The 17,712-nt window shown below is 41.7% G+C and overlaps 2 protein-coding genes across 2 annotated transcripts in view; both read right to left on the bottom strand.

The window, feature by feature from the left end:
- LOC124129036 (hyaluronoglucuronidase-like) overlaps window positions 1-17,712 on the bottom strand; it is a 64,958-nt gene that overhangs the window by 5,490 nt on the left and 41,756 nt on the right. The window lies entirely within an intron of this gene.
- LOC125378686 (heparanase-like) lies at window positions 434-3,377 on the bottom strand. Its single transcript, XM_048394626.1, has 3 exons — window positions 3,183-3,377; window positions 1,343-1,473; window positions 434-679 (listed from the first exon to the last, which is right to left on the bottom strand). Exons 1-3 carry the CDS (start codon window positions 3,368-3,370, stop codon window positions 495-497), a joined length of 504 nt encoding a protein of 167 aa, XP_048250583.1. The 5' UTR covers window positions 3,371-3,377; the 3' UTR covers window positions 434-494.

Here is a 17,712-nt window from a genome sequence, read left to right as displayed (position 1 = left end):
GTAGTATTCCAGTGACGATAGTACAAGTTTGGTTCTCAATGAAAAATATGTACAGTGATAATAAATACATCAAGCATGACAGGAAAACCTGTATCAATGGTGGTACATTTGTCGCGAAGTGAATAAATATACAAACTACAGTCAAACACTGTTGTACTCGAAGTATTAACGTACGCCCCTTTAACCTGTACACAACGGTATTTGACTGTATATTAAATCGTTCTTCAAGTATTAACACTGATGACAATATGCATGAAGCAGATAATCCTCTATTTATACGTTATGTTTGTCTATTATTCAAAGCCGCAACTTTACAGCAATATAACAGTGGGATGAAGGTAATCGGATCAGACAGGCTAGGCTGTTGGAGTACGATATGAACGCTCGCAGATGAACAACCTGACCACCGATCTTTCTTGGTCATTTCATACAGGTCTAAGTTGTTGCCCACAGGGATATTATTTAGGTGTGGTTGATGCGACATACACATGGCTTCAAAACCTACCATTTCCCAGTTCAATCCCTGCAAAAGTGTATCCTTTGTCAGAGGAATACTTGAGCAACTGCTTAGCATTTGATGGGTTCCACTTAGTTCCATCGCGGAGCATCAGGTTGAGACCAATCACCAGTTTTAGCCCAATCTTGTGAACATACATGTTGAGATCATCCCAGGTGTTTACTGAAAATATGTGTTTCTCAATTTGCGTATGTTCTAATAATACGTTGTTCACGTTCATAAGTTTCAATAATGAGTCAAGGCATACTTGCTCATATCTGAATCTTAAAGCGTGACGGATGGAATAAGATTATGTAAATAAAGAAATCCATCAGTCACATGGTTATTTGATACAGTGTCAACCAGCAACCTCGGCAAAGTTCTCTGTCAAGCAATGTCCGGATTAACTAATTATGGGAACAAAGTACTGTTCCTTTCTATACAGGTGAGCATCTTCAGCTGCGATGTTCGGAAAACGCGATTTCAATATTACCACGGTCCGCACAAATTAGGTTTCAATGTACAGCAAAATATATAACTTTTATTGTAAGTCAGATGTCCCTACAGGTATAATTCAATCCAACCTTCAGAACCCACTGTGCATAAAACTTCGGTCAAATTTCCATTTGTACAGAGAAAACCAACAGCTGTGGTAGTTTGATAGAATGACCAAAAAGCTTATTCAAAATGAATCGACTCTTGTTGGAGATTGATTATATATTTAGTTTGTATCAGGTAGCCCGGTGTAGCCATTATGGCCTCTGTAGTACCTTTGGGAAGTAGAGTGAAAGTCATTTTTATAAGCTTTTTTTCTAGGAAGATATAACGATCTTATACAGCTATCACCTGGGAGTTGGAACTGCTGCCCAGTGGCTATATTGTGAGTCGGGTCAAACACCATGGCGTCCACTGATGAGCCTCCGATTCTCAGATACCCCGGTGCTAAAGCTTTTCCAAGAGCCAGCAGTTTTGGAGAGCTGTTAAAACAGGGAAGTTGTTAAAAATATACTGATGTTCAAATTATAGTGCCTTAGTGAGTTATATTTTATGCGTCTTTAAGCAATACTCTTGCAACATCACGACGGGGACACCAGAAATAAGTTTCACACATTGTACCCATGTTTCGAAACAAACCGGGACCTTCAGCATGACACTTTAACTTACCACCAGCCTACCCGACAGCCCGGTCAAATTAGAAGCTGTAAATATCGTGAAGAAACAATTGCTAACCGATAATAGCATCCGTAGCTTTGCTATGGCACTAGACACTGATGAGTAAATGCATACTTTAGTGTATAATCAGTCTAGTTTGATACATCACTTTTACCCATTTCTTATGTCGCATGCATGATGGCTATTTCAACGCCATGTTATAACGAACTCACGGATATTACGAACATAATTTTTGGTCCCCAGCGTTTACTGCCTAGATGTATGTATGTTTTTAACGAAAGACGGTTATAACGAACTTAAAGTTGTGGTCCATTTGAGTTTGTTATAACTGTAGGTTACGGTATCCTGAATCGGGCTCGGAACAAACATGTGACTGTGAAATGGTCCAGGTTCTTCTACGAGATTAGGCATTTTCTAGGCTGGATAAGCTAGGATACTGATTACAATGTTTGGTGTATGTGTTGTGTTCTACGCGAACATTGCAACAATTGTTCGACCGTTTTGCTATATCATGAAAATAACTAAATATATATAAGGTGTTAGCTTGATGTGGAATGGATACTCTTCTAAGCATAAAGCTTCAGAGTGACAAAAATATATCCACAAGACTTCAACTGTCCAGTCAACAACTTGTCCTACATTTCGAGAAATATTCCAACAACTTCAGCCTTCGGCATCGACTTTTCTCAACTTTAGAGGTACAATCCCAGATTTCACCAATATTTTAAAGAGCGTCATTTGACTCAAAATTTGCTCTATTCGTTCAATGTTGCAACATTCAAGGCCTCAGTTTGTTGGTTTGTTGTTGTTTGTAACGCCGCACACACCAATATTCCATCTGTATGACAGGGGTCTCTGAATAATCGAGTCTAGACCAGACAATCTTGTGACCGACATCATGAGCATCGATCTACGCAATTGGGTTAAGATGGCATGCATCAAACCAAGTCAGCGAGCCTGACAACCCGATCCAGTTAGTCGCCTCTTACGACAAGCATAGTCGGCTTTTATGGCAAGCAATGGTTGCTGAAGATCCATTCTACCCTAATCTTCACGGGTCAAAGGTCTCAAAACGTTTTATGGAAGACGTGTGGAGGACATTTCAAACTTTTGACGCATCAGTAACAAAAACTATGTTTGACGGAATTCGCTATTTTGACATATGTTCCCGTGTTTTTCAGAGAAACAACTGACTTGACTTTGCATGTGTTTGTGACGGGTGCCACCGATGGGGCAGGGTACGCTCACCTTCTTGCGAACACCTTGTATCATCACTATCTGATATTGACTCTTAAACACATACTCATGATATAGCCGGAATCGTAAAATCGAGATTATTGGTGGCTATGGAAACGGTTTATTGCTTTATGTATTCTGATGATCCTAAAAAGTGCATTCTCTGTTTATTTTCTTTCCCACCGACCAACCAGGATCCGCGAACAAGCCCGTAAACCACGTAACATACTTCATGCAAGAAACCGATCAGACGTAGTTGTACATATGTTATGTGTACCTGACATTGTGATACTTCAGATTGGACCTCAGTTGACTGCCGGCGATGGTGACGCCAACAAACATGTCATCAATTAACTGTAACACATGGTCAGTTTTTACCCTGATATGTTCTGTGCGCAGGGACGCAGTGAATTGCTGTATCGACGCCAATCCAATCAAACACAAGATGATCATATCCTGGAACATGCTGACTGTTACTTCATGTAGAAGTATATTATCTCTAATATCGGCCGAGGTGCTGGAAGACAGCAGGTGCTGCCAAGCCTTGACAACAGATAAGGAAAGTTGTGTATTTCGCAACCTGGAACAATTCTAATGAATATCTAGATAATGCTCAGACTATCTGTCAAGAATAGGGCGTGTGTGTATCTCTTTTGGTATCTAGTCTTAGCTTTATCACGCACTTTTGGAACTGAGTAAATTAGGGCTATACTACATGTTGAATATTCTGGAATTATATAGACACATCCCTTGTCGTTAATCTCATAGACTCACACCTTACACAGACGAGACCAAGGCGAAATTAATACAAACTTAGTAATTTACTCTCAACGTTTCATTTCACCAAGACCAGCTTTCGTGTGATGAGCACTCATCACATCCCTTGACCACTGTCGCTGCTGGGTGGATGTATTATTATCACTGAGTTTTGCTATCGTCACTCTGTTTTGGTATTTGATACTGACCAATGCCATCATATTATATACTGTCACTGAATAGTGTACCACCACTCTATGGTATACTGCCATTGTAACTGCTTTGCAGTAATTTGTAAACCTAGTTAATTTTGTAATACATTTGTTGACTGTATACTACTTGTTGGTTGTTTGTTGGTTTCACACTTTTACGTACAGATTCTGGGTCAACAAACTGTTTCAGTTTGGGAATCAACGCTTAACAATATGTTGCGGCGAAACTATTTGAGAATATGCCACGACTGTACAGGAAGAATGTAGTCCAAGATTATAGCAACATTGACACTTCCTAACAAGCGAAAAAGAAAACAGTGCTTGAAAGAAAAAACGTACAGTGACATTGTGGTGCTATTGCTGCTGATACTATCTTATAAGACAAGTTCAGGGTGGATATAGGGTGGTATTTTTCATTTACTCTCTTGATTGATCTTTCTAAGGTATACATGCTAGGAATTTGTTCATATTTTTCAACATTGTTTTTGAAGAATTCTGCCGTGAATCCGGATGGGCCGGAACTTTTGTAATTTTTCATTTCCTTCAAAGTCCGAAGCACTTGTTTGAACATATCTTCTAAATAAACATTTGTTGTGTCTTTAGTTGTATATATATTTGTTTATGAACTGTGTGATGGTATTTCTGAACATGATCAATAATATCTTTGGCATCTGTGAAAAGTTTATTATTGCTTTCAAGTTTAGTAATACCCTTATTAAGGAACTTTTGTTTTTCAAATGATAGAAAGACTTAGTATTTCTCCTGCCAATTTGCATTAGCTCTCACTATAATTCCGTCAGTTTTATGTTCCATTTGTTATTATATTTTTTTCAATCTCTTCTGGATTTTTCTGTCTTCGTCATTTTCCTCATCTATTTCAAACTTTTCATTAGTTTCTTTTTCTTCATTAATTTTTTCCCATTTTTTTATTTGTGAGTATTTTATCGTGCATCCTCATACATTGCATAGCAAAGCTTCCTAAAATAGTTTTTTTTTATATAGTTAGATGTTTTCCACAATTATTTGTTATTTTGTAGTATTGTTTAACTGTTTGACATATATTACATACTCTGGATCGTAGGGCAGACTATTATTGAATTTCCAAAAGGCTTTCCCCCTTTCAAGGTTCCCCCCACGTGGTTGCATTTTGCTCCTGTGTGAGATTCCCCTTCCAATAGAGGTTGAAAATCAGCCATGGCGAGGAGAAAGGTAACGAACGCTGAAAGATGGGAAGTGATAGGCATAAAAAATGCTGGCATGTCATGCAGGGCTATTGCAAGACAAATGGGTCGTCATCACAGTGTTATCACTCGTTTGATTGTCAAACATGGTCAAACCAATGATGTCAATGACAGACATAGGTCTCGTAGGCCAAGAAAGTACTCTTACAGAGAGGATAGACGTCTTTTCAGGATAGTCAGACGAAATCCATTTGCCACTTCAACAGATTTAAGACTGCAGTGGATTACCCATCAGAGACTCTAGACGATGACCGTAAGGCGTCGCCTCAGAGTGGCTGGTTATAACGCCAGAAGACCAGTAAAACGTCCTCAACTGACAGAGAGGCACATGTTGAATCGTCTGATATGGTGTCGTGCCCGTAGTCGATGGAATTTGGCCAACTGGAGAAGCATTCAATGGTCTGACGAGTGTCGAATGCTGCCACGAACTGTTGGTGGTCGAATACGTGTTTGGAGGCAAGGTAACACTCGTTGTGCACCAAGGAACATCCAGAAGACCTTAGCATGTGGCGGGGGCCTGTCATGATATGGGGTTGTGTTTCCTACGGCTGCAGACTTCCGCTGACAATTCGTGGAAACCTGAATGGCCAACAATACCACGATGCCATTCTTCGTCCAGTGGTAGTCCCCCATTTCGACAACCATCCTTTTCAGACAAGACCTGTTTACATGGACGACAATGCTAGACCATACAGATCTCGGGCAGTGTTGCGTCAAGAAGCTGTTGCCACTCTTCCTTGGCCGGCCTGTAGTCTGGATCTTAATCCGATTGAGCATCTCTGGGACATTCTTGACCGGAAAGTCAGACATCGTGATCCCCCAGTTCTAAATCTTGCTGGACTTGAAGCCGCACTTCATGAAGAAGTTTCTAGGTTTGTCAGGACCATACCCGTGCTCGTGGGTTTCACCGAAGTGGTAAACGTCTGAGACCTTCGAGCATCACTTCGAGCTTTCCTCCTACATTAAGCTGACACGCCGTGATATAACTGAAATACTGTTGAAACTCATTGGCCTCCCATCACAAGGTCAACTAACACATACTGATAACATTCTCATACTTCCTTCCTTACACATAGTCATGTGCCACTTAACGGACAACTAATAGCTACTTTAGATTATAAATAGTGATGATACCAATGTTCCATTCTGAATGTTGCACTGAGGCCTTGAACGTTGTAGCCTTGATCAAACAGCTTTTAAGCAAGAGTCGTATAAGAAACTGCATATGTCAGGTGGACAATACAAAATTAAAATGAGAGAGGGAAAGAGAAAGTGGGATTCTTTATTTCCTCCAGATGCCATTTCGACAATTACAATGAAAAAATACTAACACAACAAAAAAAGTCATAACATATTTACAATTACACACATTTTATCAAATTCAGATACCTAAACGAAGACAGATATTCACTAAAAGATGTTGGTGTTGAAAAAAAACATGAACATATTTCGACACATTACTTGGCTGGTTCACTTCCAATAGTATTACATTGCAATAACCTGGCACACACGGGTTGATAAAAGACTGTTGTCTAAAATTCATTTTTGTTTCACATTTGTGAAATTTAGGCAAAGAGAAACTGTTCAACACATACTAAAGAATAGTTTAAAGAAGCAAAGAAAACACTCCAGCAAAAATGCAATTAGATCTATGCACAAAGCGTTTATGTAATAAATGCTAAGACATGTACCAATCATACTGTTATGTAGAGATGCCTGTGGATTAATTTCTGGTCATTGTCAGTATCAGCAAACGAACGAGACGCTCATAAACTATTGAAACCAGCAATCGCCGAGTTGCACCGTAATTGTGATTTATTGTTAACAAACATGATAGACTTCAAAGTTTGAGAGGTTCCGAACGTGACAGATGCTAAACGTCTGGCTGGCAAGGCGAGGGCAATTTCAGGCCTTTCACGAGCGCCTTTTATGACTGTCTCATCTATAGTGCAGACTGGATACCTATAAAAATCACCGAATTCCTGCCAATCTCCAACACATTTTCGGCGCACGTTCCTCTTCTGAACATTCGAGTGCACTGATTAATTTTATGAAACCTGAATCTTCTGGCTCTGCTACTTCATCCATCATATGATCTTTTGTAATTGTAAACATACGATAATGTAATTCTTTAATTAATCATTGGTCTTGTGTGGTCTTTAGCTGATTTCACATTTCAGTTTTGTACGAACCGATTTGCCTTTTGACGCCATTTATCCTCGTAATGGTTCCTTACCTGCAATATATACAGCTTGTGACACCAGCCACAATAACCCCAAATTGTTGCTGAAACAGCCAGTGCTGCAATCTTATTACGTTATATTTCTCTCTAAATATACATGTTTGTTTGTTCGTTTGTTTGTTTGTTTGTTTGTTTGTTTGCACTCAGCAATAGTCCAGCTATATGGCGGCTAAATATACATGTATACCACTTTGTGTACAATACAGTCTGTGTGCATGTTCTGATGGGAAATAACTAGAAACTTCACCAATAACGTGTTCCCCATTCAGAAACTAACGCTTTAATCACAATAACGAAGTTGGTACGAAACCCATCCAGTTTCGGACGTCAAAGTGAATGATGACATGTCTCTATTGTAGAGGGTGCAGATAGCCTGTTTTTTCTGGTAGCTGTACATGTGACAGTTTCCGTGTGCCTGACACTGCGTGGCACAGTGTACACCACTCCAGGCCTTGCACTCGTACAGCAGCCCGTCGGAGTATCTCCCACTCAGGCTCGCTACACCATAATGGGACTCATAGCCTTCACCTGCAAAGACAAATGTATCTCAGTGTGCGAGGTTAAGATAGCTAAATATTGCAAGACACTGCCATTGAACATGCTTATTATTCCCCTAAAGTGTTTTTTCTTTTCACTGGAATTTTCCAATATATCTAGTTTCGAGAGTCTTTATTAAAAATTGGATCACAGCTAAAAGTTCTCGTAATTGTCATTTGAGATAAGTGCAATGCAATTATGCATTACCCATGTGGTTAGAATTAACAGAGTTCATAAAAATCTACTGATATGCTCTGTTGCAAATATCACTTCACCATTGTTTGGTTACGCCACCTGGGCGGCATTATTGACGTCACACTAGAAAAGACGCCATAGCTCAAGATTGTTGACGTCTTTCTACAATCGTGGTTTTGTGAGACAGCGCTCGTGATCAGTGAACATTTCTGAAGAGGAGTTTAAAGGGATTAAGAAATAATAGGTAATAAAGAAATTATAACAGTCGCACGTATATCATATTTATTTTAAGAAACTCGTTTAAGAATTCTGCACCCGGTTGGTAAAATCTCTATTGCACCCATGCTCGCAGAATAGTCTCTATATCCCGTCATGAATTGCGACCAATATAGTCAATACTGCAGTGTTACCGAGGTGGTTGTACCTCGAAATTTACATAGGAATTAGCCTTGCATTTAGGGACAGGTAAAAGTACAAAAGCGTGGGGTAAGCAAGCACCAGGTGTTGAGGTCTGATCCCGCTAGTGATCAGGTTGTTATTTCGCCATATACACCAAAACCCCCAGTGTCAAAAAGATGTCATCCTGGGCAAGTGGCTTTGTTCAACCGAGCATCTCTTCACCCAACAGGGAACGAGTATCCGATATGTGAGGTGGATGTAGAAACCCTCCAGGACTATAGGCACCTCCGGGAAGTTGAGAATGATACCTGGAATGCATACTGAGCCACTGATCGGGAAACAAATAAAACCCCATTTGAGCAGAGATGTCTGTATAAGCGCAGTATATACATGTACACTATGATAATACAATGTGAATTATTTACGGGTCACGAGTACTTGTCTGCGCTGTAAGACTCAAGTGTAAATTTTTATTCCAATAAAGTACTGGCACTCATTCTACATCTACTACTTCAACATAGACAACCAATTCAAAACCCGAATCACACTTTTCTGGTTGCTGTTTCATTACGATCTGTGCACACCAGTAGAATGATCAGGAAAATACACTCCCGCCCCAAAATATGGGAAATGATGCAATCACAGTGAGGGTGTACAGACGATAAATTTCTTGTAAATTATTTTCGGGCGTGTAGATCCATTTCTGGCGATCCATGAACGACATGTACATCTTGATGGCATCAGAGTGCGTATTTTTTTTTTTTTAATTTTATAGCCGCGCTCAGCAATACTCCAGCTATATGACGGCAGTCTATTCAGTGGCTGACTTCATGGGCAGCGATCTACGCAACTGAGGTAAGATGACATGCATCAACCAAGCCAGCGAGCCTGACCACCCGATCCCGTTAGTCGCCTTTTACGGCAAGCATGGGTTGCTGAAGACCTATTCTATCCCGGTAGGTTTGCCCGTGGTATTGACCGTTATTCCACTTGTAGAGAAACCCCTACACGTGTACTTAGCTCTTTGCATTAGTGACTTTGAGTTTCCTATAGGTGCACACACTTTGGTTTCTATGTGCACGTGAACAATGTCCAGTACATGCGTGATGTGAAATTTCATATCTCACATCTACGCTTTTCAATATATTCTATGAGATAATAGCATTACAATGCAACACCAAGAACAATAACTGATCTGTTGGTAAATACATGAAGCCGATTGTATTGATCAGCCATTATGCGTGAAATAATAACGTCCCCAATTACTTGCTACCATAAGCCCCGAGGTGGATATTCTTGTTTTATTACACTGGATCTGTTCACAACAGAACAAAGTGGATCAATTTTGCGTATTGGAAAGAAAATGTTCAGAACACAGGGTGACTTGTGTAAATAAATGCAGTTTACTTAGTCATAAGGTAATGACGTACGGTGAATTGAAATTCGCCAGTAATAAAAAGGTGCCTACAGGTATTTCTAAAGTAATGTGTGAGACACTATGTGTCAATAAGATGTCACATTTAACTGTGTAGTCTGATGCTGAATTGCTTATTTGTTTCAGTGCTTTAGAAGCACTGAGGGACTCGCCTTTCAATATCCCCCTCAATGTTTGTATGTATGTATGCTTGTGTTTGTGTGTGTGTTTTGGCAGGGTGTGGTGTGTGTGTGTGTTGGGATGGGTGATGCTTACAATAGCACTAACATACCCAGAATGTACTCGACCGTGTATACATATGATGCCACCCTGAACTCTTCAATGGGTCTGTTGATTGGTTCATCAAACACAAGCTGCAAGCCAGCAATTCGACCTTCACCAAACTCCAGACGACCTTCACCCCACCGGAACCAGAACCACCTGAAAACATCAATTGTAACACAACAAAAAAAGAATACGGAATTGAGACAAGTTTGTTCTTAGTTGTTTCGAAACCACTTCCTAAAGCGCCGAGTATCAAATGAAGTTGAAAACGCCTTTATATTTCACACTTTGGTAACGTTCAAACAAAACAAAAAAATTCCCATTTGTTCCTATAGTGTGCCTTGTCCATTCGTAAGTGGCAGTTACGTTTGCTATAAAAGATCAGGTTTGGTTTGGTTTGTTTGTTGTTTAACGCCGCACTCAGCAATATTCCAGCTTTATGACGGCGGTCGGTAAATAATCGAGTCTGGACCAGACAATCCAGTGATTGATATCATGAGCATCGAGCCACGCAATTGGGATCGATGACATGCATAAACGAAGTAAGCGAGCCTGACAACCCGATCCCGTTAGTCACCTTTTAAGACAAGCATAGTCGCCTTTTATGGCAAGCATGGGTTGCTGAAGACCTATTCTACCCCGGAATCTTCACAGGTCATAAAAGATAAGGAACAGGAAAATACGACATTAAAGTTGGTTCTGCCTAACTTACTTCCTTCTTCAACAAGTAACGTCACTAGTAAAGGCCTAAATCGTCACTGATGGATAGTGATTCATAAACACTTGCGTAAAATATAATCGGAATCGTACAATGGATTTCATATATTTAGAATAAGATGGTTCTATGGCTTGTGTTTACCTACATGTACCGTACAACTTACTGGACTCTTTGAAATCATTAACCATAAGTGTACATAAGACATTTTAGAACACTTGTGACGCAGATAAGTTTGAGAGTCACACTGAATGACGACTGCTTGAGATAATATGCATTTGTTTGTGCGTGATAAAGTAAATACTTTATTTAAACAGTTTGGTTCTTATGTGTATCAACTGTATTTCATAAGTATTTTGGGGAACTGGGTTCTTCCAAGACAATACAATTCAACAAAGTATGTATAATGTAATCCTAAGTATTGAACATGTCCACGTACCCACAATTCACTATTATGTGCACGGTGCTCCAGAAAACACATGGCTAAAGTGTGGTGATGAAATGATCTACAGATAACGTATATGTAAATTGTCCAGTTGCACAAACAAACACGCAGATAAATGTACTATGTTGCAAAACGAACAATTTTTAAACTTATCCTATCTCACACTATGCATTCTTCTTTCTTCTTTCGATTCTGAGTGGAAACGTGTCTGAAATAAAGGTTTCCAGCTTCTATAAAGTTATTCAACCCTGTCGTACCTCACATCGCCACGGTCACCTCCCAGATCTGGATCATGCACGCTATGCATGCTTGTTGTCCCTCTCACATTGATCACGTGTCTATCCCAGTCAACTCATTCTCTTTCAAATCGCCACGTAGTGGTGACGTGTTGTTATTACAGGAATACATTTTGGTGTTTTTTTCCATTGCAAGATAGCTTCATATTTTTGTTGTCTTCTTGCCTGCAAGTTTACCTTAATCCCTTCTTCATTATGGACGAGCAGTCCACTCGGAGATCTGTCTGCACTTTGTGCCGACGTGTTTTCTCTCCGTCTGACCCTCATTCTCAGTGTTTGGATTGTAGAGGATTATGCAGCTTTTTAGAGCGTTGCGAACTATGCTCATCTATCAGATGAATCATTCCAACTGTACCTGCATAAATGTCGGAGTCGGGTGTCAGATTGTATCTCTAAGACTGCAGAAAAATCCACGGAAACCAAGAAAACACCGGCCAAGAAAGCTAGATCGGGCCGATCACCCTCATCGGCGGGCCAGGATACTAGGGATCTCACTGGTCCCATGATCTCGTTAGAAGATTAGGGAGTCTCTGACTCTTTTCTCACAGACGACGTGTCTAAAGTCTCCACGAATCCACCTTCAAAGCCGAATTTAACGTCCACATCCCGAGACTTGGACATTCGACGAGTCCACTCGTTAGACACGAGTGTGTATGACCGGCTTACGTCAGCCAACGTATCGAGCCGGACCGAGGTTCGTACTTTCGTCTCGTCGTGTTCTATGACTAACATGGAGCTCGCTCCTGTCATACATTCGGAGGTTACACATAGTACTGGTATTGCTGTCAACTCTACAAGTTCGGTCCGTCGTTCGAATCTCCCATTCGACGATCAAGAGTGGTATGACGACTTATCGGATCAAGGCTCCCGAACCTCCCATCCCCGAGAGTATTCACAAGACAATAGAAATAGTGAGCGACTTGCATCGACAGTCAGTGCACTTTATTCCGTGCAATCATCAGGGGGTCGGCATTCAGACCGGAACCAATGGACTTCTCACTCTCGACACCGAGATGATTCACCGGACGACCCACCACGTACTTCCGAACACCAAACCTCCGAACTTGGACCCTCGAAACTCCGAACCTCCGAACCTCGAACCTACGAACATAGGGCCTCCGAACCTCGAACCTTGCACCCCGAACCTTGAACCTCCGAACATCATGGAACCTCCAAACATCGCCGTACTCGAAACATACATCTTCAGACAAAAAAACAACAACAGAACCTCGTCGAACCACTGAGGTTCAACGAACATAATCTGACTGAACCTCGAAGGACATACGGACTCCTAAGTATCGACACACTTCAAAGGAGGTTCAACGGGACACGAGAGATCATAAAACCTCCAAGGATCGGAGACATTCGAGAGATTCCCCTCAGATGCATCGTTCACTTACAGATCGTTACTCGTCTTATGAAAAGGCAAGCAGATTATCACTCATCCACTTATTTTGTCTCACACTGAGACTAGTCAGACCCATTACGTCTAGGCTCGGAGGATGAACGCTACAATGAGTCTATTAGTCATCCATCCTACATGTCTCGATCTCTCCTTCACTCATCAATCCGGATTTTCGACCAAGAGAGTACCCTCACATTTTTATATTTTCATCAACGTGATTACCCTTGGAACCCTACTTCATATAGTGCGTACGTACATGAGTTGGAACGATACCCACACTACAGGATCCCCAACCTCCAAGGCATGGGTATCCTCTTGATCCCGCTTTCTGGATTACAGACCTTCTCAGTCAATCCATTTTTCCTCTTCTCGTCATAAGGATTCTCCTCGGCGAATAGAGATAGACCACTCCCATCAGCTACCGTTAGTAGATGCCCTTCACCTAAAGATAGGCAGAGTTCTACTTCAACTACTCATCGTTCCTGCTCCCCATCACCATCTCCGTTTCGATGCCCTCCTGTTTTTGTTGAATCAGAGACTCCTGATACATCACAAGCTCCACCTCAAGCTATCCCTATATCATGGATCCCTCGCGAGCTTCCACAACCGGCACCTGCTGTACCAACTACGGTACCTCAATCTGCATTGACAGCCACTAGATCCCTTTCAGTGGACCAACCACCAAAAGCAGAGTCATCAGACCACTATAGCTCCCTAGCTTCGTCACCTGGGAGCAACATTAGCTCCTAAGCGTCCGTACTCTGCTTCTTCAGTGGATGATAGGGACCTCGTTCACCTCGACACCACTGTTCAAAGGACCCTCCCGTTGGTCTCCGCTATTTTATCAGCAACTTAAGCACTCTCATTGGCTTTAACTCGTGCATCTTCCTCGGAAGAATCCTGTTTTCGAAGTACTGTGACCCTCATCCAGGATAAAACGACAGCTATACTAGGGCTCTTTGCTCACCATGAGGGATCTATCCCTACTCTTTGTAGACGTGGGGTGTTACAGCATTGCTCATGGGATGATCAATTTCAGAACCGGCTGTACCAGCTGCCATGGTAAACAGCCTCCCTTTTCGCCGGGCGCATACAGGAGGTCACCCATGAAGTCCAAAGAGACACTTCCCTGCATGTCACTGTTGACTTACTTAATCTCCAGCAAAATCAACTAGAAGAGCAAAGGAAAGTCCGAAGGCGACCAAACTTTACTCCCTCTCAACAAGACCTTAGAGAGGTTTTTAGTAATAGGTCTACTTCTTTTCGTGGCCGTGGCCTGGGATGCCAACATCAGCAAGGAAGGAAATCAGGCGGACGCACCGTCACCTTTTCAGGCAATTAAGGAAACACCAACCCCAAATGACTCACTACAGAAGAACGACTGGGACTTTCCGACTTCAGCCATTCCAATTTTTTCGTCTCCTGTAGGCGGAAGACTAGGCACGTTCCCTTTAAACTGGACCATCCTAGACGACCCATATGTGTCTCGTCTCCTATAAACAGGTTAACCTCTACCTCTTGCCACGACACCTCCGACGACGTGCAAACCGCCTCAACATCTGTTACCGGCCAAACAACTTGCAGTTCTCATAGACGCCATAAGCTTGTTACTTGTAAACAATGCAATAGAATGTCTGGGTACTTGGCCAATGACATCACGGTTCTATTCTCCATTTTTTCTGTTCCCCAAGAAGGACAGTCCTCAACTACATCTCATCTTCAACATGAAAACCTTCAACAAACTATATCTGGAGACTCCTCAACACTTTCGCATGACATCAATCGCCCTACTACGAACGATTATTCATCCCACGACTTCAGGATCCGCCTAGCTCTACAAGACGCGTACTTCAAGACCCTATCATGCCAGGGCACCGCCATTTTCGAATTGTGTTCCTAGGCCAACACTTCCAATGGCAAGTGCTCCCATTTGGAATTTCCTCACCCCCGTGGCTATTCACTCGCCTCACAAGACCTATCGTCAAGTTCACTCGTGGCATCGTCTTCGAAACCTACATTTACGACTGTATTCAAGCAAACAAGGATTTGAACACTCTACTTCGTCACCGTGATTTCTCTCAACGCCTACTTCACCAACTAGGTTGGATCATCAACACAAAAAAGTGCGAAACGATTTCCAGTTCATCAGAGCTCTCTTTGACAGTTTGTATCATTAATCTCAGACCCACTAGACTGGGACCACGATGCGTTAGCAATCTACATGTTTACACTTTTCCCTCAACCAGCATTCTACATCGGGTTCTACAGAAGATAACAACGACCAATCGCCTCACTCTACTTTTGGTTGCGCCCTACTGGCCAACACGCAGTATTGCAGACAGGAAATTTTACCATCTACCTCTAGGGACGATCTTCTGCATAACCACACTCTCAGCTCTGTCATCCATCGCCAACAACTCTCAATCTATGCGTTTGGCACATTTACAGAAATCATTGATAGCTAAGTGTTATTATGAACGAGTGGCCAAGACCATTCCGGAGGCTCACAGATCATCTATGAAAGCACTATATGACCATAAATGGAAGGCATTTGAATTGTATTGTCATTCACATGACATTTCCACTACTGCCACGGCATCCCCGCAACAAATTGCTGAATACCTTCACTATCTTCAATCATCTCATAAACTAAAAGGTTCTGTCATCACAACTACAACTGGCACTAAGATTTCTACAATCACCGGATTAAATCATGATCAGATTGTACAAGTTTGCGGACCAAACATCACGTTTTCGACACACAACTTAGGATCTAAATATCATATTTCGCCATCTCACTTAAGCCGAGTACGAACCTCTAACCAAGAAAGATTTCAAACACATTTCTTTGAAGACAGTTTTTCTCCTGGCCCTTGCAACGGCGGCTCGAGTGAGTGAAATTCACGCTTTAGGCGTCACACAGAGTGCGTTTCGAACGAACCACACATGGGAAAGTATTTACGATAGAATTTCATCGCCAATAATCAACTTGCTAATCAACCCGATCGACTATTCAGCATCCCACCTTTGACCACCATCTTACACCCTGACGAAGACATATCGATGTGTCTGGTACATGCATCGATGTGTCTGGAAGCGGCGAAACCACTTCGTCGATTACGTAAGAAGTTATTCATCCCACTCTCTGTGGCAGCTACAACAGAAGTATCTCGTACCACAATCTCTTTTTGCATACGCTAAGTGATCCTTCAAGCCTACACCTTTGCTGGCCTGCTACAGTCGCATCAAATCCTTACGAAACCTGTGCTGTCGCTTCCACTAGTAATTGCTCCTTGACCGCAATTATGGAGGGATGTTTTTGGAAATCCGATACAGTGTTCGCATCCCATTACCATCTCAGTGACGGACGTTCAAGGCCTTCACCAGTTTGGACCCTTGGTACTCGCGCAACAGATCTCGAAGACACACCTGTGCAGGTAGGGATATGCATATCACATTACACCCTTCTCTCTTTATGATAAACATTTGTCTTGATTATTTGTGTTTACTGTATTCATTCGGGCTTCCGAGACTGAGCAGCCGGTTGGAGGAGATAATCACTCGTCTGTAGAGAACTTGGTCTTCAACTTAAAGTCGTGATTAGACGCGGCGATCCCTTATTTCACACACCTCTACTTTAGTTATGTGTGTTGAATAACGGATCGATTTTCCTTTTGTGGATATTGTCGATCTTTTTCTCTTCTCGTTATTTATCCATCGATTCAATCACTGAGATGGTTGAAGGCTTAACGAAGTGATAAAAGAGATGCCGAGCGGGTGCAACTTACTGTCCTCTGGAAATAGGAATACCCCGTCTTGTAGATTCGACGACTGGATACATACTCTCTCAAATATAAGTCGTACTCGTTCGTTTAAGACAGACGATTACGCTTCCTTACGTTTGAACATGTTACACATATTGTACCCGACTTTTTGTGTTTCAGTTGTTTGCGTACCAGGATCTCAACATTCTTTGAGAGTGTTCTTCTTATCCTGTCTACATGTTTGTTTGTTTTTGTCTTACGACACTTAACTGTGTTACTGTATTAAGTATTATACCACTGTTTAGTTCCAGCTTCCTCGTACATATCCTACGATTGTGATCTATAGTCAAGGGAGTTGCGCACCACCATCCAACCGTGGGATAAAATGCATAGTGTGAGATTGAGTGTTGAAAATGTTATTGTAAATTGTATATTTATATACTTATCCTATCTCACACGTTATATGCCCACCCGTCCATCCCCGCATGGCAATTCCTTGGTCTATATGCCTTGAAATGAGTTGAGTGGGATAGACACGTGATCAGTGCAAGGATAGGATACGTATATAAATATACAATTTATAATACAATTTTCAACATTTCCTAAACGTTTTTTTTTTAATGAAAAAATTAACATCGCAGCAAAATGTAATACAGTATCCGTTTTCCAGATCCCTTCCGGATACCTCCCTATAGTTACCCAAAACGCATCCGGGTTTACAGTGACAGATACCCTGCGATACGTTGTATCTGGCATTCAACACCTCAGTGGAAAGCATGCCTACTGGAATTCGGGTATCTGGCACTGGATACATCACGGGATACCTCAATATGGGTGTCCAAGGATCCGGTACCGGACACCCTACTGGATACCTCATTCTGAGTATCCAAGCACAGCAAAT

Source organism: Haliotis rufescens, unplaced genomic scaffold, assembly GCF_023055435.1.
Source record: "Haliotis rufescens isolate VD_foot unplaced genomic scaffold, xgHalRufe1.0.p SCAF_13, whole genome shotgun sequence".
NCBI classification, from domain to species: domain Eukaryota; kingdom Metazoa; phylum Mollusca; class Gastropoda; order Lepetellida; family Haliotidae; genus Haliotis; species Haliotis rufescens.
The sequence above is the reverse complement of the archived record's forward strand: the minus strand, read 5'-3'. Positions and strand labels throughout refer to the sequence as shown.